General features: G+C 53.9%; 7 protein-coding genes across 8 annotated transcripts; 4 read left to right on the forward strand and 3 right to left on the reverse strand.

The window, feature by feature from the left end:
* Positions 1–373: 373 nt before the first annotated feature.
* On the reverse strand, positions 374–981 carry IUM83_19784 (uncharacterized protein; the record flags this gene model as incomplete). Its single annotated transcript, XM_067944849.1, has 2 exons — positions 374–380; positions 461–981. 2 exons carry the CDS (start codon positions 979–981, stop codon positions 374–376), a joined length of 528 nt encoding a protein of 175 aa, XP_067786735.1.
* Positions 982–1,430: 449 nt separating this feature from the next.
* On the forward strand, positions 1,431–10,824 carry IUM83_19785 (uncharacterized protein; the record flags this gene model as incomplete). The annotated part of the gene is made up of 3 exons (XM_067944850.1): positions 1,431–1,567; positions 10,226–10,451; positions 10,513–10,824. 3 exons carry the CDS (start codon positions 1,431–1,433, stop codon positions 10,822–10,824), a joined length of 675 nt encoding a protein of 224 aa, XP_067786746.1.
* Positions 10,825–15,094: 4,270 nt separating this feature from the next.
* On the forward strand, positions 15,095–15,496 carry IUM83_19786 (putative secreted RxLR effector protein; the record flags this gene model as incomplete). The annotated part of the gene is made up of 1 exon (XM_067944851.1): positions 15,095–15,496. One exon carries the CDS (start codon positions 15,095–15,097, stop codon positions 15,494–15,496), a length of 402 nt encoding a protein of 133 aa, XP_067786734.1.
* Positions 15,497–18,717: 3,221 nt separating this feature from the next.
* On the forward strand, positions 18,718–19,890 carry IUM83_19787 (uncharacterized protein; the record flags this gene model as incomplete). Its single annotated transcript, XM_067944852.1, has 3 exons — positions 18,718–18,829; positions 18,898–19,517; positions 19,582–19,890. 3 exons carry the CDS (start codon positions 18,718–18,720, stop codon positions 19,888–19,890), a joined length of 1,041 nt encoding a protein of 346 aa, XP_067786733.1.
* Positions 19,891–20,057: 167 nt separating this feature from the next.
* IUM83_19788 (uncharacterized protein) lies at positions 20,058–20,938 on the forward strand (the record flags this gene model as incomplete). Its single annotated transcript, XM_067944853.1, has 3 exons — positions 20,058–20,157; positions 20,226–20,807; positions 20,874–20,938. 3 exons carry the CDS (start codon positions 20,058–20,060, stop codon positions 20,936–20,938), a joined length of 747 nt encoding a protein of 248 aa, XP_067786748.1.
* A 225-nt stretch (positions 20,939–21,163) lies between these two features.
* Positions 21,164–23,438, reverse strand: IUM83_19789 (uncharacterized protein; the record flags this gene model as incomplete). 2 transcript variants are annotated; one of them, XM_067944855.1, is made up of 3 exons in its annotated part: positions 22,546–22,971; positions 23,112–23,215; positions 23,288–23,438. In XM_067944855.1, 3 exons carry the CDS (start codon positions 23,436–23,438, stop codon positions 22,546–22,548), a joined length of 681 nt encoding a protein of 226 aa, XP_067786738.1. The 2 variants fall into 2 exon arrangements, with proteins under 2 accessions (XP_067786739.1, XP_067786738.1); XM_067944854.1 differs by lacking the exons at positions 22,546–22,971; positions 23,112–23,215; positions 23,288–23,438 and adding exons at positions 21,164–22,031; positions 22,106–22,134.
* Positions 23,439–23,803: 365 nt separating this feature from the next.
* Positions 23,804–24,835, reverse strand: IUM83_19790 (Drug/Metabolite transporter (DMT) Superfamily; the record flags this gene model as incomplete). Its single annotated transcript, XM_067944856.1, has 1 exon — positions 23,804–24,835. The coding sequence occupies one exon, from the start codon at positions 24,833–24,835 to the stop codon at positions 23,804–23,806; it is 1,032 nt and encodes a 343-aa protein (XP_067786754.1).
* Between the last annotated feature and the right edge of the window lie 1,297 nt (positions 24,836–26,132).

Raw genomic sequence — 26,132 nt, forward strand, 5'->3', positions numbered from 1 at the left:
TGACCCGCGTCCTGGCGGAGGACGAGATGGGCCTCGGGGGTTGTTGCGCGCTGGCCGCTTAGTACACGTCGCTAGGCGATGTCCGGGTTCTTTGCAGTAGAAGCAGAGATTACTTCTCAGGCACTCATCGCGAGAAACAAAGCGCGAGGTCCCGATCTCCATTGGTGTCGGCTCCTCGACGTGTTGTACCGATTGCTGAAGGCGTTGGGGACCTTGGCCTCCTCGATTCGTGTGGTTTCGACGCGACCCTATCGCGTGCGTGCGGTCGTACATGAGTGCAAAAGAAATCGCGTCCGTCGTGTTTCGGAACTGACGCAGTTTCACCTCTTGTCTGATCTCTACGACCAAGCCCTTCTGGAAGTGCATGACTTTGTCAATGTCTGACATGTCTTCCACCTTGCAGATGATGTGCCGGAAGGCCGACACGTAATCCTCAAGACAGGTGAAGTTGTTCTGGCGCAGGCGTAGGAGCTGGTCACGCAAGTGCTCTTGCCGATCGGGTGTCGTGAACTCGCTAGTCAGCAGCTCCTCGAACTGCGTAACCGAGTGCAAGAAGTTCCCGTCGTGGGAGACATACTCGCGGTACCAAGCCGCTGCTGGTCCCTTCAAGTTTGCCACCAAGAGCGACAAGGGGCGCTGCTGCGGCGAGTCGACGCAATACTTGATGTTCTTCGACTCGAAGTACAACTTGGCGCTGAACAGATAGTCCGCGACGTCGTCGTCCTTGGTACCGGAGAACTTCGGCATGGTGATGCCCTCAGCCCGGTACTCACGCGTGACTTGTGGTGAAGGTTCAGGCGACGGCGGTTGCTGCTGCTGCGATACGGATTGCTGCTGCTGTTGCTGTTGCAGTGTCGCCGCCATCTGTCGCTGCAGCTCTGCTGTCTGCGCCATGAACTGCTGCTGCTCGTGCATCATCGCCGCGAGAGAGGCGAACATCTGCTGCACACTGTCCGCGTGTTGCATCGTGGCTTCGTCCATGTTTGCGCCTACGCTAGACACGTCGTCAATAGATGGCTGGGGCGCGCAAGCTCCTCAGCCAAATCAATCAAAGATTTGAAGTCGCAGGCACTCCCTGGAGCGCTGCTTCCGACAATGTCTTTAAGCCCCAACGAAGTCACAGAGGCTCGACCCGGAGCTCTGTTTCCGTCAATTACTGCCAACCACTTGCAGTAGCCAGTGTCCCGAAGGAAGCAACTGGTGCAATTCCGTTCGGCGCTAGTTCGAGCCCGCCTCGGAGCACTAGAGACTCCTACTACTAGACCCGTAACGGCCACCGACGCAGATGTTACATTCGGTTGCACACTGCTACTTTGCATGTGACAGCCGAGGCGACAAGCGGTGGGTTGAGGTGGGTGCCGTGAATGGACACGCGGAAGTGATTGGGCCAAATGCACCAATGGGATATTGACACGAAGTGACGTGTGACAATGTGCGTCTCCACTCCTCCCCCAGAAAAGAAAAGGAGAGGGCGCGACGAAATTGGCGGTCTCGTCAGCGTCGAGTCGAACGGTACGGCGGAAGAGGTCACGCACGCGGCGTACCCGGAGGAGCTGAAGGGCGAGATGTACGCACGCGGCGCACCGGAGGGACTGAGGCGGGAAGGTCTGCGCGTGCAACGACAACGCGCAACGGACGAGGCGGGACGAGCGTGCACAACGGCTACGCGTGACGGAACTTGTAACGGGGTTACACGTACAAGTGGCTGCAAGCCACTTGTGAATTTAACAGATAGGTTATCTGTTAAACGTTTTGGATACTTCCTCACATTGGTGTAAGACACACCGATGGATACATTGAAGTGGACCACCACAGTGAGTGGTCCACACATACCCAAAAGATCCTATTGGTAGAAAGCAGCATCTTTCTACCAATCAGAGACATGCATATTAGCGGGGCTCTGACAGCCAGCCGCTGCCAACCCTTTCATAGATGATAAACAGTTTTTAGCAGATTTTAGAGGAAGATCAATTTACAAACAATACAGTTCTCATTTTACCTAATCTAAGTCACTTGGAATCCTTTTGTTACTTAACTTATATTTGTGTATTCAAATATAATTAACCTAAGTAATTACTAAGTACTTACGCTTCCTCATACACGTTGCGCAACGTGTAAGCTAAAGTAGTGAGTCAAGTTAGACCCACTACACCTGGTAGCACTTTGTAGTCCGTCCAACGACCGACTGCTTGACGTTCGTACGCGGCGTACGAACGCGGAGCCGAGAACCACATGAGCACGGAGGTGCCCATGGAGAGCTCCAACACGCCTGCAACGCATGTTGCACGCGCTGACTGCCCCCACCTGTCTGACCCAGAGTGGAGGCCCTCCAACGACTGTCAACAGTCATTGGAGAAGCGGCGATAGCTACAATGCTGCGTACGCTATCGCCGACGGAGCAACATGGTGTTGCTCTGGGCTTCATCATGAAGGAGCAGCGTGATGCTGCTTCCTCAGTGACGGCGTCGTCAGGGACGACACCGCGTGCTCAACCATTAAAGTTGAGCGTAAGCAATTACGTGGGAAGAGAGGGCGAGCCTCTCCTCCGATGGCTTGTCGAACTCGACACAGCCATAGCGGCTCGACGCATCGTCGACCCGCTGTCGAAGGTCGCGTTCGCCATGTCCTGCCTTGGCGGACGCGCAAGGAGTTGGGCGTATGGACGCCGACTCTCCGATCCTACGTGCTTCAGCACGTACGAAGTGTTCAAAGAGGAGCTCAAACAAGCGTTTGAGCCCCCGCAAACGAGTTCCGGTCGAGGGCGGAGTTCCTCGACCTTCAGCAGGGTAAGCATGACGTCCATGCTTACGCGCAGCGCGCACGATATTTGGTATCAAATATCGTGACTAACCCGATTGACGAGGCGACCAAGGTCGTCACGTTCATGAAGGGGCTTAGAGATGGGCCTGTGAAGACCTATCTCTTCCGAGAGTACCCGAGTACTCTCGAAGCTGCAATCACTCTTGCCATGCAAGAAGAGTTTAGCCTGCGGCAGGCTAAACTCCATGTAAACGTACCGAGGCCGCAACCGCGCCCGGTAGCGAGGACGGGAGGTCCGGAGCCAATGGACCTCTCGAGCGCAACAACAGCTGGTTACCAGCAGCAGGGAGGTAACGTGCGATGCTTCCGCTGCGGAAGGATCGGTCACTTTGCACGGGAGTGCACAGCTCCCATGCCCCCTGGAGGTGGCCGTCGTGGCGATGCTAGGCATCGCCGCGGACCAACAAAAAAACGCGAACATCCAGTAGGCGCGGGGCGCCCTACTGGTAATGCAGTCGCGCGTGCCGACATCGGGCACGCGACACTGAGGACTGCAGCCCCCAGTGAGACCAGCTCTCACTGCAAGAAACAAGATGACAGGCCGAACCTAGTCATCTTGAAGGTTTACTCGAAGAGAGCGAGTGACTCTCTTCGAGCTTTGGTAGATTCAGGCGCGTCGAACAACTTTGTTCGACTACGAAGCCTGCCGAGACTTGACTTCGAGGAGGTAGATACACCTCCAAGTCTTCTGGAGGTACGACTGGCAACAGGTGCCATCGTGAAAACCGAGAAGCGCGTCGTGAACGTGCGCTTCTCGTACAAACAACGAGTGTTTGTCGAACACTTTATCGTCCTGGACCTGGACGATAAGTTCGACGTGGTAATGGGCATGCCGTGGCTTGCACGGCATGACCCGGTAATAGACTGGAAGAAGCGCACGCTCGTGCGCTTCGGACGCGACAGCGGAACAGAGAGCGATGGCCCTGTTACCGCAGCGCGCGCACCTGCTGGTGCGCGCGGCTCACCAGTCGAGACAGCGCTTCATGCTGCTGTCCCGGAGTGCCCAGGAAGTGCGCGAGGGCGCGCACAAGTGAGACCCACGTCGGCAATGCTGCCGACGTCGGAAGAAAAAGATGTGTTGGTTCCGGGAACCAACACCCACGTTCAAGCGTGTAAGGGACAGTCCCTGACCCGAAGCGGTCAGGTCGACAACGACGCGTCGGCTCCGGGAGCCGACGCACCCTCGGTCATGAGGGGCTCCGCCAATGAATGGCGTCGAGGTGACGAAGGCGTGTCAACTCCGGGAGTTGACGCTGCAAACAGTGCGGACGGTTGCAAACGTACCGCACTGACGCAATTTGCATGCTGTCGTGCAGCCGGGCTGCACGACGAAGCGCCATGCGATCAAGCCGGGCTTGATATCGCACGCCCGCAGACAGGGTCTGCCGGCGAAGGGACACATTACCGTGCAGCCGGGCTGCACGACGAAGCGCCATGCGATCAAGCCGGGCTTGATATCGCGCGCCCGCAGACAGGGTCTGCCGGCGAAGGGACACATTACCGTGCAGCCGGGCTGCACGAAGGAAAATGCGGTCAAGCCGGGCTTGATACCGCGCGCCCGCGGACAGGATCCGCCGGCGAACGACTGTCCACGGCCGGGCCTGGACAAGAAGAACAACTGTGCGGAGCCCGGCTCCGCACAACAAAAAGACGGCGCAAGCGGAAAACGCTGCGCAAGTCTCGGTCCGGGACCGAGACGCAACAAGAACAGTCTGCTGGGCAGACTGGGGCGGTGACGCCGGACGTCAAGACGCTAAGCGTCTTGACGCGCACCGATACTGGATTCCAGTATCGTGACATGGAACTCGCTAGTTCTCCGACGACGGCGTCGGAGTTGACTTCGCTTCCAGCCATGAGCTGGAATCGCTTCACGCGCGACTTGCACGATGGACGCATCGAGCAAGTCTGCGTTCTTTCGGACAGCGAAAGAACGGCGTGCGAGAGCGAAGAGCTGAGGCAGCTCTTCATGGGAAGTACCACTGAGAGTGAAGACACTCTCAGTGCGAAGACGAAGCGAGAGCGCTTCGAGGAACAAGGTTGGGACTCGCTGAAGTCGAGTTCCTATTACGAATTGTTGAGGGAGTACAAAGACGTACTCCCGGAAGAGATTCCTGCGGAGCTTCCGCAGGATAAGGGCATTCAGCACGAGATTGATCTCGTGCCGGGCACGAAGTACTGTGTCACGCGGCAGTGGCCACTGCCGCGAGAGCAAGTGAAAGCGATCGACGACTTCTTTGAAAGTCGTCGTAAAGCAGGACAAGTGCGGGAATCAAAGTCCCCGCACAGTGCTCCGACGTTCTGTGTCAAGAAGCCACAGGGCGGATGGCGCATCGTTCATGCTTACAACAAGCTGAACGATGCGACGGTACCGGCGCAGACGCCGATACCGCGAAAAGATGTTATCATCGATTCGATGGCCGGGAGCACCGTTTACAGTGCTCTCGACTTGCGAGATGGATTTTATCAAATCCTAATGCGTGAGAGCGATATCCCTCTCACGGCAGTGAGCACGCCAAGCGGCATGCTCTGGGAATGGCTAGTAATGCCACAGGGGCTTAAGAACGCCCCTGCGACTTTCAACAGGTGCGTGACGCACTTGTTGCGCTCGGTGCGCGACTTCGCACCGAGCTACTTCGATGATGTATTCATCCACAGCCGAGCTGTGGACGGGAAGACCGACGTAGAGATGCACAGGGTGCATCTCCGGAAGCTACTTGAGCTTATGCGAAAGCATAAGCTCTACGCGAACCTGAAGAAGTGTATCTTCGGGGCGAGCGAGATACCCGTCCTCGGGTGTCTCGTAGGGAAGAATGGTGTTCGCCCTGACCCGGAAAAGGTCAGAGTGATAAATGAATGGCCAACGCCTTCAAGTGTCAAGGAACTGAGGCAGTTCCTTGGCTTGGCTTGGCCACGTACTTGTGCAAGTACGTGGAGGATTACGCGGGCAAGATCCGCCCGCTGTCACAGCTTCTTAAGAAAGAAGCTGTGTGGGATTGGACACCCGATTGCCAAAAGGCATTCGATGCAGTCAAGCGGGGCTTGACTGAGGCGCCGATCTTGGCAGTGGCTGACCAAGATCGCCCATTTCACGTAGTGTGTGACGAATCCGATTTCGCGATCGGATGCGCGTTAATGCAGCACGATCACGAGGGCCGTGATCGTGTCGTCTACTACCAATCACGTCAGCTGAAGCCAGCTGAGCGCAACTATCCGGTGCATGACAAGGAACTCCTTGCCATGAAGTATGCACTCGCAAAGTTCCGAGTGTACTTGCTTGGGAGTAGACCATTTGTGGTCTACACCGACCATGCTTCACTGCGCACCGCAGCGAAGTCGCCACACACATTTCACAAAGAATGGCGAGATGGCTCTCATTCTTTGCGGAGTATAACTTCCGGGTCGAATACAAACCCGGAAGATTGAACGTGGTGGCCGACGCGTTATCACGTCGGCCGGACTATGCAGAAGCTGTTGACGTCAATGCCATTGACGCCATGCGATCGAGCAAACCCACATCATCTCTGTTGGATGATGTGAAGGCCGCGTACGCGCACGACGCGGACGCGAAGCTCTTGCTGGCCTATGGCACAGCGCCTTCTGACAAGTCCCGTCAGAAGCTGCCCAAGCACCTTCGAGCGCGTGCACACCGCTTTCGTGTGCACGACGGACTGCTACTCTACAACGCAGTCGACGACAACGCGGATCGCGTTGTCGTGCCAAATGACCATGACCTGCGACTCAGGATCATGTACGAGTATCATGATGCCCCGACTGCGGGACATCTCGGACGTGAGAAGACTTACGTCCTTCTCACGCGCGACTTCTACTGGCACCACCAGTATAAGTGGGTGCGCAAGTACATCCGTGCTTGCGAGGTATGCCAACGCGTAAAGCCTGCGCCATTCGCGCAGGCTCCACTGCAATCACTACCGACTCCGTCGGAGTGTTGGAAGTCCGTGTCTTTGGACTTCATCTTTGGTCTTCCCCCGGATAGCGGAGGGAACACCGGTATTGTGGTCTTTGTAGACCGCTTCAGCAAGATGGTACATCTTGCTGCGGTGCCGGCAGAGGTGACCACGAAGCAGACGGCCCGTCTGCTCGTCGACATGGTGTTCAAACACCATGGCATGCCGTCCGACATCGTGTCGGACAGAGACCCGCGCTTCACAGAGCATCTGTGGCAAGAAGTGTTTACACTTCTTGGGAGCCAGCTTTCCATGTCGACTGTGGACCATCCGCAGACGGACGGTCAAACCGAGCGCGTGAATCGCGTGCTCGTCGATATGTTGAAGAGCTACGCTCACTCGTTCCAATACTGGAGCGAGTGTTTATCGATGGCAGAGTTTGCCATCAATAACTCAGTGCATGCCTCGACCGGGCATACACCGTTCTACGTGAATGCCATGCGGCATCCACGCCTACCGAGTTTACTCGGAGTGATGGCTCCCACTTTAAGTGGGGGAGGATCTACGACTGCAATACAGCAGCCGCAGAAAACCGCTGACACTTGCACAGTGTCAGCTGCAACAATGGACAAACCACATGAGTCTGCGCAGGGCGCAGACTCCCCCAACAACATGGCTAACGACCACGGGTCTGCGCAGGGCGCAGACACCGCAAAGAACCACGCAGAGGCCGGGCCTCTAGCGGAGAGCGAGCTGAATGACTTCAGCTCGGATGCAATCAGTTTCATCACCAAAAGACAAGCCGTGATTCGGTTTGTCCAAGACACAATAGCATCTTCTGTTGATCAACAGAAGCTGAACGCAGACAATGCGGGCAGAGGCAACACAAATGAATTTAAAGTTGGTTCATTAGTTTTGTTAGCTACACAAAACCTGCCTAGACATGCAGTTTCGGATTTCGGAGCAAGCAAGCTTGCTCCGCGCTTCATCGGGCCGTTCACTGTGTTGGCACGACACGGCAACGCATACACGCTAGACATACCGTCTAGCATGCGCCTCCATCCGACCTTTTACGTCGGACGGCTGAAGCCATACCGGCAGCACGAGCCATCTAGCTCGGCTGACCCGAAGCCTCGGCAGGAGCCGAGGCAGAAGCGGAGGACTTGGCCTCGGCGACGAGCAACCTCTCCTCCAGCGCGCGGACGCGCTGGAGCAACCCCTTCATCTGGGTCCCCAACTCGACCTGGATATTCGAGGCGGTCTGCGAGACCGCCGCGACTTGGGCCTTCTGGTTCGCCAGCTCCTGTTTTAGGGCGGCGAACTCAGCGCCCTGCAGACGCTCCACGACGGTCACCCGGTCGTGGAGAGGCGCATACTGATCAGCCCGGGGCTGATCATACCCGGGGCGTGTTCCCACCCCCGCCACCGCCGATCCGTGACGCCCACGGCTCAACCCGCTGGATTGTTGAGCGGATTGTTGACCATAGTATCCCGAAAACGAACCCTCAAGGGGCTCGTTTTCGTATTCGTTGGAGAGGATTTCCTCCCCATCGAGATACATGGGAGCCGCGGAACGTCTTGCTGGAGGACGTTCCGGAAATGGTGAGGGCGTACGAGGAGCAGTACGCACTGGCACAGCAGAAGTAGAGCGAGCGCTGCGATCATCGCCAGCGCCCGAACCCTCACGTGCTAAGAACTTAGCACGGAGCTCTTTGAGACTTTCGGGCACACGGAAAGACGTGTACCCGTTCAGGTCGCGGTCGCTCAAGCGGACCGCACCTGGGAAGCATTTCGTGCACTGAAAGTCCTCGGGCACAGCGCACGGCACATTTGCCTCCTCAGCAGCAACATGAAGTTGCTCCAGCTTTCCACGCTTCGAGTACGTCTCGAAGCGATCACGCGCTTGCTTAATCCGATCACGGTAAGCACTCGGCCTCTTGTTGAAGTTCTCAACAAAGGCGTTCCAGCTTTGACAAAGTGCCTGCCATTCGGGCACTTTGCTGCGAGAAGAGGTCTTCTTGCTTTGAAACCATCGGAGCTCATGAAAGAGTCCGATGTAGTAATCGCGCCTTTGATGCGTTTCCGCATCAAAGTGCAGCTCGGCAGCCACAGCGTCATCTTTGATGGCGCTGCATACGTACAGCGGCACCTCATTCGGAGGTACCGAGTTCCCAAACCGGTCCGCGATCTCGGACGCGGACGGCATCCATGGATCGCGCGCTGCAGGCGCAGCGCGCGGAGAGCCTTGAGCTTTAACATCACGCGCTGCAGCAGCAGCGCGCGGAGAACTGAGAGCCCCAGCTGAAGCGAGTGGGGTATCACTCTCAGTACGCGAACGCTTCGAACTCAAAGCGTCCGATTCGTCCCCTTCACGCGGGCGAATGTTCTTGGCATGAGGGTCGAGCGATTCGCTCGACACTGAGTCTGAGTCTTTGCGCTTTGAGGGCGAGTCCTCCTCGCCCTCCATGTCTTCATCGTCGTCGTCGAAGTCGACGACGTCACCGTACTTCGCCTTCTGGCGTTCGAAGTAGTCGTCGATGGAGAGATGACTCCCCATCGACTTTGCGGACTTCTTCTGAGGCGCGCTCATCGTTAAATGAGCGCGGATTTCTTCTCCAAACGCGGAGAATTGACGAATGGTCAATTCCAAAGATTGACGTGCGGAGACCCCGCGCGTCTAACCTTAAGGGGGGATGGTGTAACGGGGTTACACGTACAAGTGGCTGCAAGCCACTTGTGAATTTAACAGATAGGTTATCTGTTAAACGTTTTGGATACTTCCTCACATTGGTGTAAGACACACCGATGGATACATTGAAGTGGACCACCACAGTGAGTGGTCCACACATACCCAAAAGATCCTATTGGTAGAAAGCAGCATCTTTCTACCAATCAGAGACATGCATATTAGCGGGGCTCTGACAGCCAGCCGCTGCCAACCCTTTCATAGATGATAAACAGTTTTAGCAGATTTTAGAGGAAGATCAATTTACAAACAATACAGTTCTCATTTTACCTAATCTAAGTCACTTGGAATCCTTTTGTTACTTAACTTATATTTGTGTACTCAAATATAATTAACCTAAGTAATTACTAAGTACTTACGCTTCCTCATACACGTTGCGCAACGTGTAAGCTAAAGTAGTGAGTCAAGTTAGACCCACTACAGAACTGGAAATGGAACTGGAACGGGTCTGGAACTGGACTGGGACTGAAGCGCGCGTCGGCTTCGCAAGTGCTACCAAGTGTAAGGCTTTTGGTTGTGCTTGTTGCTTTGAAGGTAAATTGGAAACTGAATTGATGTGGTTATCTCTGTGTTCTGTGCTATCCATTTACCCAAGGGCGCCCTCGTGGCGCGCAGTCTGAAACATGCATTGGTTGGCTGTGGCTTGCTGGAGCCAACGGTTGCGCAACCTGGTAAGTGTGCAGGCGGCGACCCAGGCTCTCTGTGCGCGGACTCAACTGATGATGTGGTGTTGCTTCTGCTCTTGCACGTGCAGATCATTACACTTGGCCCCCATTTCGCCAGCAGAAGTGACCACCGAGGTGACTCGCTCGCCCGTTTCCTCCTTCCATCTCTTCATCCACACCGACGGAAACGAGCACGCGCGCCACGAGAACCGACTGTTCGTCGTTGAGTCCGTGGACTTGGAACAGGGCAAACCTGATAAGACAAGAGCCAAGTGCTGCCGTAACCTGAGCTTCGACAACCCGTGGGTCCAAAAGGTGCGTCTGAACAGCGAGCTTCCCTCATGCTTTGAGCTAACACGTGCCATGGTGGCAACAGATCACGGCTCTGGCGGTCGGTGTCGTCCACGGAATCGCCGGCCCGGGCGGCATTCTGGGCGTGCTGCCTGCGGTGGTGCTGAATAACTGGCTCAAGTCGACTGCCTACCTGGGCTCCTTCTGCGTCGCCTCCATCCTTACAATGGGAGGCTTCGCCGCGATGTACGGGGAGGTCACCGGCCGGCTCGGCGGCAGCTCGCTCGCAATGGACCTGCGCATCGGCCTCGTCTCGGCCTCCTTCTCGTTCGTCGTGGGCATCGCGTGGATCGTTTTCCAGGCCACGGGCCTCATGTGCGTCATCTTCGGCGAGTAAGCGCCGTCAATTACTTAGCACAATGGTAATTCCATTCGCATTCTGAGTTCAGTTTTGTAGTCATAGCCTCCGTACGCATACGAAGCCCTGCCACACGTACATGTACATGTACTCGCCAAGTAGCATACCTTGAAAGCAGCGACCAGCAGGAAGAAGTGAAGGCTGTGGGTACTTGAGCCGCTCAAGTTGAGGCTTGCATCATGGACAAGGCCAAAGCTTTGTTTGGAAAGAAATGGTGACCAGTCACTATTTCTATTAAAATAATGTGCAGTATTATTATTATGTATTTCAATGTGTATTTCAGCTGCTATTTCTATTTTTTGCAGCAAGTCAGATATGTGTTTGGCCCTCTGAAAAAAATGCGCCATAGAAATAAGTCGTCCAAGTCGCTCAGCAGCAACCTTTTTATTGCGAGGATGGCCGTGTAGAGTGGTCAAGATATTCGTGGAGGCGCTCCAATTGAGAAACGGGTTAATGCTACAGCCCTTCCTTGCTTCTGGCACCCATACATTCTTTGAAATCTTGGCGCACGGCCTCCCCGTCCTACCGAACGCATCATCACCGCTGTGAAGTATGGAGTCAGACGACTTCGACGCCGGCGGCAATAGTGATGGCGCCACCGACACCGACAACTCGACCGACACAGCAACCAACACCCGAGGACCACGTCAACATTGCCACAACATAAACTTCTGCGTGGGTGCCGCATCAACAGCGACACTGCATATTAATAATATATTGGTGCTGCGGAGCTGGAGGGAGCTGCCATACAGGCACGCCCTCCGTGCTCGACAGGCAGGAGTAGGAGAGGATCGATAAATGCTTGCCTAAATGAACTCACATCGCAGTCAACTTTGCAGCGCGCAAAACGTCATATCATATATGGATACCCGCAAAAATATTGGTCTGCTGCTGTGGGGGTTGTTTGCCAGCCAGCATTGACTGTACCGTACGTACCCTTATGCAGTACGTGTGATGGCAAGCGTACCTCTTTAATGTGATGAGCCGCACAGAGAGTAAACCAGCAACAGAAGAAACAGAAGAGCCGCTATTAATACCACTCCGTTTCAGAATACTTGTCCTCTTTTGTTTAAGTGCTTCGGGATTCGTCAATATTTGCCTAAAACGACTACGATTGGTCTTAATAGAACGCAGGCGCTCTGACGGTTTGAATGGTGGGTAGACCTTCACAGAGCTCTCAAAATTGACAGCGTGATGGCCTCAAAGGAGCCTTTGCACCCGAATCGTCCACAGATGTCGCCCAGCCTTCCCCTCGTACCTCAAATCTCAGCTATGAATGTCAAACGAATCAGGAGAGATGCATACTGGGAGTTGCCGGATGAGATGCTTAACAGTATTTTCCTGGGTTTGCAGTGCGCAATGGAGTCATGCATTCGCGAAGGAGGGGAGAATACATACAAGGTCGCTCACATGGGAAAAGCGAGGCTTCGCCGGGAGGGAAGACTTCCTTTATGCATCCCCTGCTCTGAGCATACAGTCTCGGTTATACGAACAGTAGCTAGCGTTAAACACAATTGGCCATAGTTAAACCAAGTATATTTGGCGACAAGTTGAGGGGTGACAAGTATTCTGAAACGGAGTGGTACACATCAGTAGGTACAGTACATACGGACCATGAAGTTCCAGAACTTCAAGGTGTTGTACGCGCTTTCTGATATTTCCCTGGTATCAGGCGCAGGCGCACCTTATTATATCTCTATCTCGTATTGGCCAAAACAATTTGTACATACTGCAGTGTACATATCTCAGAGAGGTGTCATTTTACACATGGGTGATAGTGACTTTCCATATACGATAGTTAGACATAAGGGTAATATTCGCCCGTAGATTCGGCCCAGATTTGACGAATTCGGAAGGCGCTCTCGGCTGGCCAAAGTTTGGGGAAGGCTACATTAGGGTTAGCCTATCAGCAATCAAAATACAGTGTACAAGAACGAGCACACCAATATTATTTTTATTAAATAACTTAATCCGCGAATCATACGGCAAAACATCTGGATGCAAGGGACAGGCAATCAATCACGATTCCATGTATTTTAACAGATCAGGACAAATTCAAATCGTAATAAGTTGTACATCTAAAAGGCGTCAAAAGTCCTTATCTGAGGTCCATTCTCAACCAGTTCATGCGGCTGCATGCGTCGAAATGTACGCGTGTGATTGGCTAACTTGCCATGCAGCCGCATGCGTCGGGGGATTGTCGCTCATAGGGAGCGCTCAAATCCCGACGAGCGCGCTCGCAGATTTTTTGCTGCTCGTGCTCGTTCCCGCGAGCAATGCCCCTGCTCAGCCCATTGGATGCTTGCATAACTGTGCGATGCGGACCGCATCATCATGCGGTGCGGCCACTTGGGTCCAGTTGAGAATGGACCTGACGTACCTGTGACACAGGCTGTGTACCACCAAGATCAAACTGAAGATGGGACCATGGTTCTGGGGTAGCGGCTGTTGGCCTTTTTATTTTACATGTATTCTTTCAGTGGTTTACGTTGCTGGTGAAGAAACCTGAATGCGCCGACATAAGGATTCAGTGTACTGTACACTGTACATGTACCTAGGATCGAAACCTCACCCACCGCTGCCTTCGAACGTGGATACATATATCCACAGTGTGATTCCACACTAGACAACGATAACATGGTCTATATCATTCCCGCCTTCGTATACCGTACAGTATTCTGCGTGAATTAGGGACGGGTACAATTTATAGTCTGTGATACTTAATAAGTCCGGTTCGCGGTCCAGGCGTAAAACCAGGAGAGCAAAAAAATCCAGCATGGAGGCCACACTCCTCCACAATATGCAAGTGGAGAAGTTGCTGCCAAACGCCACGGCCGAAATGTAACCGATGGATGTAGGCATTATCCACTGTATCAAGAGGCAAGTACAATCGCAGAAAATGCTCCTTGCTTTGGATGGCTTAGGAGAAGGAGTGGATAATCCATACAAAGTCGACCTCCTCGCTTCCCTAATGTGGTGCGACACGGCCTGGAGTCAGGTTAGTCCCGCGACGATACAGCACTGATGGACTCATTCGGGACTTGTCAGCAAAACTTACATGAAGTATATACTTCACTAATTCAAGATAACATTATATAGTTTCGGAACGTATATATATTATCAGACGTCCCTTATTCACGCAGAATACTGTACTGTGATTTTCCGGGGTGGTACACGTTCTTCTTATGTATTATTGTACAATTCGCTTGTGACCTCATGTTGCAACGAAAAGGTAATCACTTGAGCTATTCTATGTGGAATGTGACAGTGAGCAATTCAAAAGTTTAGGTTAATTTTTGTCAATATAAGGTCTCTGATAGCCTATAGAAATCAAGTCCTATATGTTATAGGACATGATTTCAGTACAGCGTCCCACTTCTTCGTCGTATACGGGAATTGTAATGAAAGCAATTTTAACTAATGAACAGTACGCAACTAAGATTACTAAAAAAAATCGGCTTTAAGTCGTTATTAGACTTATACGTAATAAGTTGCACATGTGAAAGGCGTCAAAAGTCCTTATCTTACGTTCCTGCTGTAATGCTTCTTGAAATTTCCCGTTGAATCGATCGCCCCGCGAATCGCCCGAGGTCATACAAATGTCTATATTATGCATTTAAGTACGATTTCAATCGGCTTGACATCTGCATATGGTTTTAGCTCGGATGACTTGGCGGCGACCCTTCGATCGACAGCCCAGTTTGGCAAATATGAGCGGAATTCACAATACATACATGTACCACCATCATCAAACTAAAGATGGGGCCATGTTTCCATGGTAGCGGCTGTTGGTCTGGTTTCGGTGGTTTACATTGGTGAAGAAACACCGAATCACTGGTGAAGAAACACGGAATCAGCGCCGAAACATGGAGTCGGCACACTACTTGAAAAACCTCACCCACCGCCGCCTTCGAACGTGGGTATACCCACAGTGTAGATTCCATACTAGACATTATCTAGTAGACAACGATGACTACATGGTCTGTGTGCAGCCTTCCACTCACTTGGGATAGCGAGATAGGGGCGGGCCCCGGCCTGCCCCACCCCTCCGAACACACACACGCTGCCGTAAAGCGCAAATCCAAAGAAGCGCTTGGCTGGTTGGCTGGTTGGCATGTGTTGTCAAAACGTAGAGCAGGAACTTATCACGAAGATAAGCACGTGCAAATGTCCCTCTTCCCTTCAGTGCTCAGTCCGCAATTTTCTCTCCGACACTCAAGCGCCTGATCCCGACCACCAACCCCTCGCCATGCGCTTCAACTACGTCGCCCTCGCTGTCGCCGCCACGATTCTCGCCACCACCAACGCTGTCACCACTGACGCTGAGCTGACCCAGATCTCGAAGACCGGCCCAATTGAAAATGGCGCCAAGCGTTCTCTTCGTGCCTACAAGACGGCGTTCGAGGAGGAGGAGGCCTTCGACGGGACAGAGGAGCGAGGAGGACAAGGATACACGGTCAAGGCCTTGCTCGGTAAAGCAAACATTAATTTCGACATTGTGGAAAAGTTGGGCGAAAACAAAGCGGAGAAGCTGGTGAAGAGGTTGATTAATCAGAATCGCAACCAAAAGGAGTTGCTGGATTACTTAGGGGAGAAGAATTTTGCTTTATACGAGAAAGTCAAGCATCGATTCACGGAAGCTGTGGTCTAGGTCGAGCACTAGTGGTGAACACATTTACGTAAACCAGCCAGTTAGGTCTCCATCGACTTTGTAACAATGACTAGTCACCCACACTTATCCTGGTATCCGAGATTTTGCATTTGTACTCTGTGCTGTGGATCGAATCCAGACTTCATGGCAAACTCGACTTCAACTAGTACTCGAAAGTGGTCGCACCCCACCCAGCCAAATTACTGCATCTCGGCCGTGCCAAACTGTGTTTCAGGTTTACCGCCACCTTTTCACTGTTGCAACGGGGAGGACAGCCAAATTGCGCCTTTTGTCCAGCAGCGTAGTACTACGTAATAGTACTTTTAACCTTTTGTCTCCAGGGGTAGGATAGTGAGTCTCCCGCGCGTACGGGTAGGCTCACTTTGAAAACAAAGTTTGAACGCTACAGAGCTCGAATAGACAAACAAAACAGATGAGGAGAAAGAGGAAAACTTGAAGCGTACGCAGCTTTTCCCTTGGATCGATTCGAGTTACACATCAGCCCAACATTGCTGTCGGAAGTTGGACAAATCGATAAAAATCACCAATTTTTTGTTTTGAGAAAACTAGAGATGCAACGGAGAAACGGCTTAGTACAGTGGAAAGATGATCACTTAGAGAGTTAGAAACAACTTAGAGATACTTGAAATGAGCAAGGATCGCACCAAAAATTGCTAACCAAATTTTCCTCAAAATACCTCGAAAACGTAGGCTAAGATCGTCAAATCTCGGATTTTGTATCCGCGTAGCGTTTTTGCTATCCATATGTAATTTATACAAACTTTCATATTAAACTATCGGAGGCCGCGTGTACGGGTAGGATTGTACCCATGCTACCCGTACGCTTTCAGCCTGGAGACAAAAGGTTAAGTACTAGTACTTACTTTTACTACAGTAAAAAGTAAGAAAGTGTTTTATTTGACACTTTCGTGATTCTGTACACGTACTCTACTCTACTATTGTGCACTAACATAACATGTATATATCATAGAGAGGAATTTTATCAAAAGTATCACTATCGTGTTTTTGAGTGTTTTTTGTAGTTGGCCTTGAAAGTTGGTGATTGGTGAGGAGTCCAGTTGCTACGAAGCTGAGAAAACGAGCAAAAACAAAACGAACTCTGAAAGCAATGTCTGACAGCAGCGACGGAGGCTGGATCGATGGCCCCGGAGGCGACAGCAGCTAGAGTGAAGAAGAAACCGCGCCTCTCGTGACTGCAGTTGATGCTCCTCCTGTCCTCGAGGGTGGTCCCCTTCTTCAGGAGCTGAACGACGTCGCTCCTCAAGTGCAGAAACTGGAAGCGGTACAATTTCATAAAGGCAATCTAGGATATGCTAGGAACGTTTTTAGAATGTTCTAGCACGATTCAGAGGTCGCTGATTGGTCTACCGGATAGCCCAGGATTTTAGCTTTCTGAAACTACAAAAAAAATAGTCTTTGGTCGTCGGGTCCTGTTGCCTCGGGCAATCGGCTGTAACTTCTCTTCTACTTCGAGTTTAGATGTGGTAAATAGCGCTAGAGGAAGCCAAGACGCTGCGCTTTCGCTCCGTGCTCGTCACTGAAAAACCTCAAAAACACGATAGCGATACTTTTGATAAAATTCCTCTCAACACATGTATATTATACATGTAGTATTAATAGGAAAGCGCCAACATCTTGCCTTGTAGGAAATAACGCTTCGCGGTTGCCGTTGCACTACTTACTGCCCAACTTGGCAAACCAAATACATAATATTTACAGTTCATGATTTAAGCGACTTCAACCTTTGCAATGGCAAAGGACGATGTGCAATTGAAGTGGTGATGCTGTCGGCTGTCGTCCCTCAGAGATTCTGAGTCAGAGCAGAACTGGAGTATAAGTACACGGATGTGTGTTCATGCTGGAAATCTTTAGGGCTTGTTCCGCAGACACAGATTTCAGCAGATTGTGGCCATTCTAGCGGATATTTCCGAAACAACTGATTGCTCAAAACCCTGCGAGTTCCGCATGCAGATTCAGCGGAATTTGAGGTCCAATCCGGTATTCTATCCGATCGAATTTTCGAAGGGACCTCAAAGGCGGTACTACAGCCGGCTGGTACATGGCCTCCTCGGTAGAGGTGGCTTGTGCCTCTTCAGCCTTATTAACGAAAGGTTTAATAGTGCGTTTTGTATAACGGCATCGCATGCCAGTCCCGTAGCGCTGCGGGCAGATGCAGGACCTCACGAGCAAGCGGTCTGCTGAGCGGGCCTACGGACAGGCGCCATTGTTGTTGGTCGGTATGGACACGTCTACGAACCGCGCGAGCCCGAGTCGGTAAGGCACGTGTTGACGACGAGCAAGTCACCACTTACCTATACTTGGCGCCGCAGTTTGGTAGTTTAGTGGCTGCGGACATACTCCGCGATACGCCATGGTCTCTCCATTCTAATACACACCATGTTTCCTTATGTCGCAACAGAACCAATGTTCCACAGTGTCATTAAGGCCTTAAGGCCTTAGCGGATTAAAAGTTTGGCATTTGGGAGTTCTGCAAATGCTTCCAGCGGATCGAGCAAAACTGCGGAATGCCTCGTTCCAGTGGAAAGTCGATTCCGCTATTTGCAAATAGAGGTTTTGCGGAGCAGGCCCTTACATGCCGTTGTATACTAGAATACAATTATCAGCAGACACGCGAATGGAGCAAATGGTTAAACAAAGGCGAGAACTACGATGTGCTCGTCCATTTACAACGCTCCCTTCTTTGATGAACTCCCACCGTTGTCAATTTCTGTCTTCGACAGCGAACTTATGGCTCATACGCTACAATACCAGAACAGCAACAAAATATACAATACATGCAATATGTATGCAAAGCGGTGTTCTAACGAAATGTGATCTCCCCAGGGTACACCCGGGTGCGCCCCGGACTTCGTTGCATCCGTCCACAGTATCACTTGACCGCCCCGCTTCAACATGTAACCAGCAGCTTGAGAGTCAGCTCGCTTGTGCACCGGCTACTGATGCGCTGCCACCATTCGATTGGCTGCCGACAGGTTCGAGTGGCTCGAGTTGACGTCAGTCGGTGGCCACGTCTCGAACCCCGGCCGGTATCCGTTGCCCCCTGAAGCAGGCAGGTTATCTATCGCCTCGACCTCATCGCTCCACCCCCGCTGTGTAGCAGTAGTCACGTAATACCGACTCGCGAGAAAAGAACTCGAACGTGATAGTTGAATAGGTTTTTACCCTGACACGCAGGAGCGATGGAGACTGCTGATCGGTGGCTGAGCGAGGAGCACAGCAGCCTGTCGGGCGCGTCGCTGGACAAGATCGTCTCCACGGGGCTGCTACTTGGCGTCGTGCACGTACTGACAGGTACGTTACGGTTGAAGTTTTAATCAGGGGAGATTAAAATCCGTGCATATGGTCTCACTTTGCTGCAGGGCCCGACCACCTGAGCGCTCTGGCGGCGATGACCACGGGCTCATCGTGGCGCGCGTTCGCTCTGGGCATTCGCTGGGGCTGCGGCCACTCGATCGGCCTCGTGGTGATGGCGCTCATCTTCTTCGCGGCGGGGCAGACGGTGGACTTGGACGCCGTGGGCGGCTACCTCAACTACGTCGTGGGCTTCTTCATGATCGCGCTGGGCATTTGGACAGCCATCCACGTGCGGGAGAAGTACCAGACGCAGCTGAAGGAAGGGGTGCAGTCGCTCGCGAGTGGGGATGCAGGGCGAGCCGAGAGCAACCGCGCCAGCCGAAGCAGCGCCGGCGTCACGCCAACCAACTTCGTGGAGCTCATGCCGCTGCCGCAGCGACGACCGTCGAGTGTTGCTTCGCCTGCAGGTGCTGTGGTGCCCATCATGTCTCCGAATCCGTCGATACAGGAACAGGCAGCCTCGCCGTCTTCATCGTTCCACCTGCTGGTGAAAGAGGATGGAGCATCGAATGCTGTAGACACCGCAGGAACGGCGGCAGCTCCACGAGGGAAATCGGCAAAGCTGCACCCGAACAACTGTTACTGCTGTCGGAGCATGAGCTTCGAGGACCCTGCGACACAAAAGGTATGTCTTGTTCGTCTACTAGCCGCATCGCTGGCATCTGCTCACATTGCGTTTGTGTGTGAAGATTGCGCTACTCGTGGGGATAATTCACGGTTTCGCCGGACCTGGTGGAATTCTGGGCGTGCTTCCTGCCGTGGTGCTGAATGACTGGGTCAAGTCTGTCGCGTACCTGGTCTCCTTCTGTGTAGCTTCCATCTTCATCATGGGCGTGTTCGCGGCGCTCTACGGTGAGGTCACCGGGCGTCTTGGCGGCAATTCGTTGGTGATGGAGTTCCGAATTGGCATCTTCTCCGCCTTCTTCTCGTTCATCGTCGGGGTCGGCTGGATCGGGCTCCAGGCATCAGGTCAGATGGACGCCGTGCTCGGAGAATAACTCGTCGTGTTCGTAGTGTATGCGCGTGCTGAAATGCCAGTAGAGTGGATCACCACATCTCGCTGCTTCGAGCATAACTAAGTGACAGCAGTGACCATGAAAGGTCGTGTGTACTGGCATATCTTTCAGGTGTTTGTCCGTTCGTGTGCTCCGCCGCCTCGGGCATTATGGATATGGGGCACGCTGCGTCGCCCAGTCTTCTGCACAGCTCGATGTGGCAAGTGGCACTCACCGCCATCTCTCTAGGTGTTGTCCATGTGCTCTCCGGTAGGCGAAATCGTTTCGCTGCCTTTGCATCTCGTCCAGAACGGCTAACCTTGTTGCATTTTCTGTAGGGCCCGACCACATCGGAGCACTGGTGGCGCTCTCCAATGGGAAAACTTGGCGCCAGGCGTTCTTGCTCGGCGCCCAGTGGGGGTGCGGTCACTCGCTCGGCATCTTGGCCGTCGCGCTGGTTTGTGTATTCGTCATAGGCCACGCCTTGGCGCCCAACAACAGCTTCAGTGTCGCCTGCAAATACCTCACGGGATTTGCCTCGTTCTGTTGGGGAGTGTGGACGCTGTACAGCGCTTTCAAGGAGTACAAGGAGGCGCAAGTGCCTCACAGCCCTCGACATTTGGCGTCATCGCCTAAATCGTTGTGGAGCCAGGTGCAGTGTCAGGACGCGTCCTACGTTTTGTTGCAGTCGCCAAATGATCCAAGCGCTAAAATGCAGCTGACGGCGACGTCAGCAGCCAGCGTAGGCGTGGGTATCGTGCACGGAGCAGCGGGTCCGGGCTGTTTACTCGCGGTGTTGCCCACTCTCGCTATGCAGAAGGACATTTCCCGAGCGTTGCTGTATCTAGGCTTCTTTTGTGCGAGCTCCATCCTAGCCATGGGGTCGTTCGCGGCACTTTACGGGGATCTGACACAACGAGGTGGGAGATCTCGATCACCGAGGGCAGCACTGTATGTTGCTGTGGGGTCGTCAGTTCTCTCGATAGCTGTAGGAATCGCGTGGGTCGTTTTGCAAGGGACCGGTGTGCTGAATCGCGTGTTCGGCGATTAATCAGTAAAGTGCATCGAAACCAACTCCAGCAAGGTAATAGACAGAAAGTATTAACATCGAACGCTTTTGCGTGGAATGCTGCTGCCGATTGGATTCAGCTCCATTTCCATCGCTTGCATCATAGGTGATGAAGTTGTTCTACTTGCAGCACTGAGCAATAGCCCAAACCGCCTCCATTGGTTGGCATTATCCCATCGTTGGGTATCACGCTGGCGCACTCTCCTCTCATCCGAAGACCTCGTCCAGCGTGCCGGTCGAGACGAGGATGACCCACATGACGCCGACACAGAGCGACACGCAGGACGAGAAGATGCCGACGCGCACGAGCGACAAGTCCGAGAAGCGGCTCATGCGGCCCGTGACCTCCCCGTACAGCGCCGCGAAGCCGCCCATGGTGAAGATGGAGGACACGCAAAAGGCGCCGAGGTAGGCGGAGGACTTGGCCCAGTCGTTGAGGATCACGGCCGGCAGCACGCCCAGGATGCCGCCCGTGCCCGCCAGGCCGTGGGCCGTCCCGTAGGCGAAGGCTGTGAGCTTCTGCGTGTGCGGGTTCTTGATGTCGGCCGTGACGAGGCCGAAGCAGCAGGTCTTGGTCGCGGGTCGGTCCTCCTGGACAGTCTGAGATGGACCCTTGTGGTCCAGATGGTGGGAGTGCAGGATCTTCTGGACCTCCGAGTCGCTGTCGACGTCCTCCTGCAGCCGTTGTAGCTCCGCCTCGAGCTGCAGCGGCGTCATCTCTCCCGCGGGTCGGTGCTTGAGCCGTAGCCGGCGGCGCAGCAGCCAGTAGTGGCGCAGGCTCCAGAGCCCGAGCCCCATCATGAGGAAGCCCACCATGAAGTCGCAGTAGCTGCCGAAGGCGTCCACGTCCAGGTGCTGGTTGAGCGCCAGGAAGCACGCGGTCACGACCACGAGCCCCGTCGAGTGGCCGCAGCCCCAGCGCATGCCCAGCTGGCACGAGCGCCACGAGGACCCGGCGCTCAGCACGATGAGCGCGCTCAGGTGGTCGGGCCCGGTGAGCACGTGCACGAGGCCGAGCAGCAGGCCCGTGGCCACGATGCTGGCAGCGACGCGCCCTCCAGCGCGGTGACGGTGTCTGCAGCGCCCATGACAGCTGCTGGTCGGGGTCCGATCGACGAATGCGCGCGATCCTCCTGACACGCACGCGACCTGTCAAACGTGGCAGTGGACAGGCGCATCTTCTGTCTATAGCGATATCTGCCCTTTAGATTAGTACAGAACGCAAGTAGTGTAATCCACTTCTCACTACGTGTATAGCGATATTAGTCGATTAATGTCCGCTTGATACTATGAGGTACCGCAGGTTTATGTTAAACGCGCGCTGATTGGCGGATGCGCAGCGTCACCGAACCCAACTTCAACTTGATGTGTCTGACAAAGCCAAGCCGGCGAGCTCTCCAGCGAGATGAACTACCGGTAGCAACTCGAGCTGCATGGCAAAGACCAGAGGGAGACGCAAATTATCTACTCATGGTCAAGGCAATCTTGTTGTCGTGTGGATGCGATCAAGTGGTAACAAACCTTGGCTGAGGTAAGTCATCGAGGAGGTTCAGGCACTTGGCCTCTCTGTGCCGTTGTTGCTAACGGTATCACCCGAAGACTGCGTCCAGCTTGCCCGTGGAGACCAAGATGACCCAAAGCACGCCGACTACCAGCGACACACAGGACGAGAAGACCCCAACGCGATACTGGAGCGAGTCCAAGACGCGACTGAGCCGGCCCGTCACCTCTCCGTAGACCGCAGCAAACATGCCCATGATCAGGATCGAGGCCGTGCAGAACGACAACAGGTAGACAGCAGAGCGACCCCAATTGTTCAAGATCACTGCGGGCAGCACGCCCAACACACCACCAGTGCCGGCCAAACCGTGGATCACACCGTAGCCGAACGCCGTGAGCTTCTGCGTCATTTTGTCCTTGATGTCCCATGTCGGGGTCGCATAGATCCCAAACCAACAGCGCTTGTCGATGGCCTCCGCTTCTGGTTCATCAATCGATAGTCGTTGCCCGGCGGGCTGTTCATGATGCTCATGCATGGCCAGGAAGCATGCATTTGGGGTGCCCTCTGCCCCGATCTCTGAGTCTCTGTTGGCGTCTGCGGGACATCTTCAGTGCGTAGCAAGGCTGCTCGCTTTTCCTTTGCAGCCTTACGCACACGCAGATAGTGGCGCAGACTCCAGAGCCCCAACAGCATCATCAGGACCCCCACGATGAAGTCGCAGTAGCTGCCGAACGAGTCCACGTTGAGGTGCTGGTTCGCTGCCAGGAAGATCACAGTGACGACAATTAGCCCTGTGGAGTGGTCGCAACCCCAGCGCATTCCCAACTGACACGAGCGCCACGACGAGCCCGCGCTCAGCACGATGAGAGCGCTTAGGTGGTCGGGCCCGGTTAAGACGTGCACTACGCCGAGCAACAGACCCATGCCGATGATGGTGCCGATGGACGCGTGCTCCAGAGACTTGATCGAGTCGCTCGACATGGAACGAGTTAGCTTTCTAGACGTGGAGAGAGCTTGCGTATACAGCAGGTAGTGAGTGCAGCAGGGCGGACTTCTGTGGACTTGTGGGTCCAGTAACGGCAGCAACAACGGTGCGTCAGTGCACTTCTGCAAGCTCGCCCCAGCCCCTGCACCTGCATCAAGTTCACTGCGAGAATTCCAACACCAACACATTCCCACAAGAGCTTCTAGGCAAAAGCAAACATGTTCTGCAATCTTATACAGCCGAATGGGTGGCAAGGCCGGCCCAGGTAGTCTCAACAGTAACGCATCCAGTCCTCTTCGACGTCATATACTTGAAAACGCGCAGTAGCTTCTCAGTGTAACCTTCGCTGGAACGATACCGCTTACTCGGTCTTGGCCTTGACCTCCTTCTTGGCGTAGGGGAAGCTGGAGTAGATGGCCATGCTAGTGGCGACGAGACCTGCGGCGATGAACACCTCATTGGGCAGCACGGCGCCGTACACGTAGCTCTCCACGAAGGCCGTGAAAGCGATGCCGCAGATGAGCGCGAACGACTTGAGCACGCCGCCCACGTACTTGGTGACCGTGCCGACGAGCAGGCCGCCCAGCGCGTTGCTCACCACGGGGATGATCGTGTAGTAGGTGCAGCCCTCGAAAACCTTGTCCATGTTGGCGAGGGCATTGGCGGCGGGCGACTCGGACACGGGCGTCTTGACGATGGTAGACCAGATGGCCGGCAGCATGAGGAACAAGCTGCCGTAGATCGACAGCTCCATGGTCACGAGCGCGGCGTCGCGCTTGTGCTGCTGCATGGAGCGCTGCGTGAGCGCCGAGCCGAGGCCCGACAGCAGCGAGGCCAGTAGCACGGGCACGAGGCCGAGCTCCACGGAGATGGCGGGGGCGGCCGAGTCGTCGGCGCCGCCGTCCTTGGCGAGCGACAGCAGCACGGCGGCGCCAAGCAGCATCATCATGGCGAAGCACTGCTGCAGCGAGAAGCGCGTGCCCATGAGGAAGTAGAGGAAGAGCGCGGCCGAGAGCAGCTTGGTCTGATTGATGAGGTTGAACACGATGGAGGGCAGGTGCTGGTACGCCACCTGGATCAGCACGTTCTGCACGGCGTAGGTGCAGGCGGGCAGGCCCGAGGCCATGAGACTGCCGTGCAGGTTCCACGTCTTGACGACGCGGCCCAGCGCGCCCGAGGACAGCAGCGTCAGCAGCGACAGCAGCAATTTGCAGCCTTCGCAGGCGATGACCAGCACTGAGCGGTTCTTGACCTCGCCGGCGAACTCCTTGTACAGGATGGGCTGCAGGCCGAACTGCATGGCCAGCAGCACCATGGCCACGTAGCCGACCCACGCGGACGACGGTGCGGCTTGTTTGGCGGGGGCAGCGGCGGCGGCGGCAGGAACAGCCATCTCTCTTGGTCTCTTCAGCTCTAGTCTTGCGGGGCGAATCGCGAAGTGAGCTCGTACGTATGCAATACACTCGCCAAAAGCAGCAAAGCATACACAGTTGGACAAAAAGTAATATCCATAGCAGTGATCAATGAATTCTATATGATATTACTTTCAGCAACTAATATAGTACTATTTCCACTAAAGTTATTTTCTAATGACTACTGAAGGCCGACACTTTGTATTTTCTTGTTTAATTGCTCAACATTGGCTCTCGAAAGCAGGTACAGTTAGAACTAGCCGAGCTAGAAATAGAGTTCTAATGCATTGTATGCGCTAGGTACGGTCTAATAGTATCCCGCTATTACCATGGCGAGGACACCGCGGGACCACAATAGCGTGCAGACGCTTTCAGCAGCACTGCTTTAGCTAGGGGCCGGTGCATCGTTCCGTGCGCCGCATCGGCGGCAGTTTCCACACAGTTTATGCCGGTCAGGCCATAGCGCAACTTTCAGCAAAAAAACGATTGCGGCTGTCTTGAGGTTCAATATTTCAACAACTGTTGCCACTCTGGGTATTTTGACGACAGTTCCTTATCACAACTATCTTTATTAGGGGATCTTTGGTAGGTATCAGAAGCAACGAATAACGCAACTATTTCGCTATAACTTCTTCAACTCACTATAATCCGGGGGGGGGTTGTTGTTTCAAGTCGGTGTTGGTAGCTCCAAAACAGGAGGGTAAGTTGGGGTAGGGCGAAGTTTAGGCGGGAGCCGGTGCCTCCCTCTAAAACGGTTACAGTAGCAGTTACAGAACTCAAGGTACAATAGAACGCATGATCTATTAGCATAGTGTAACAGCGGTCGATCTACGGCCAAGTGCCGTGGTAGCGGCAGACAGTTTACGGGTAAAGTCACTGCACCAGCAACAGTGCGGAGGTCGTGGTCAATCCACTCGGACAAGTGAAATGCAGCATCCGCACCGTGGTTTTCATCGCCAAGGCACCTCCAGCGTCGCTATTGACGAGGCAATTGCGGCTATAAACCAGCACTCTGTACAGAGCACCATTCAGTAGTGTATGGCGTCGATACGCACTTTATCTGCGTCGCCTCCATCGGCATGTCACCGCACAGTATGTGGAGTATTCAGTCATCCAAGTCGATTGCAGCGGCAGAAATAATTTTATTTTGGACAAGCTTGAAGCATGGTTTCTCACGACCAAGGCTTTGTGTTTGAGTAACTTTACGAGAAAAGGGTGCGCTGTGTATTTGCAGGAATTCGCACAACAGAAATCAATCGGTATTTTGAATATTTACCT

This window comes from Phytophthora cinnamomi (assembly GCF_018691715.1).
Source record: "Phytophthora cinnamomi strain GKB4 chromosome Unknown Contig65, whole genome shotgun sequence".
NCBI classification, from domain to species: Eukaryota; Oomycota; class Peronosporomycetes; order Peronosporales; family Peronosporaceae; genus Phytophthora; species Phytophthora cinnamomi.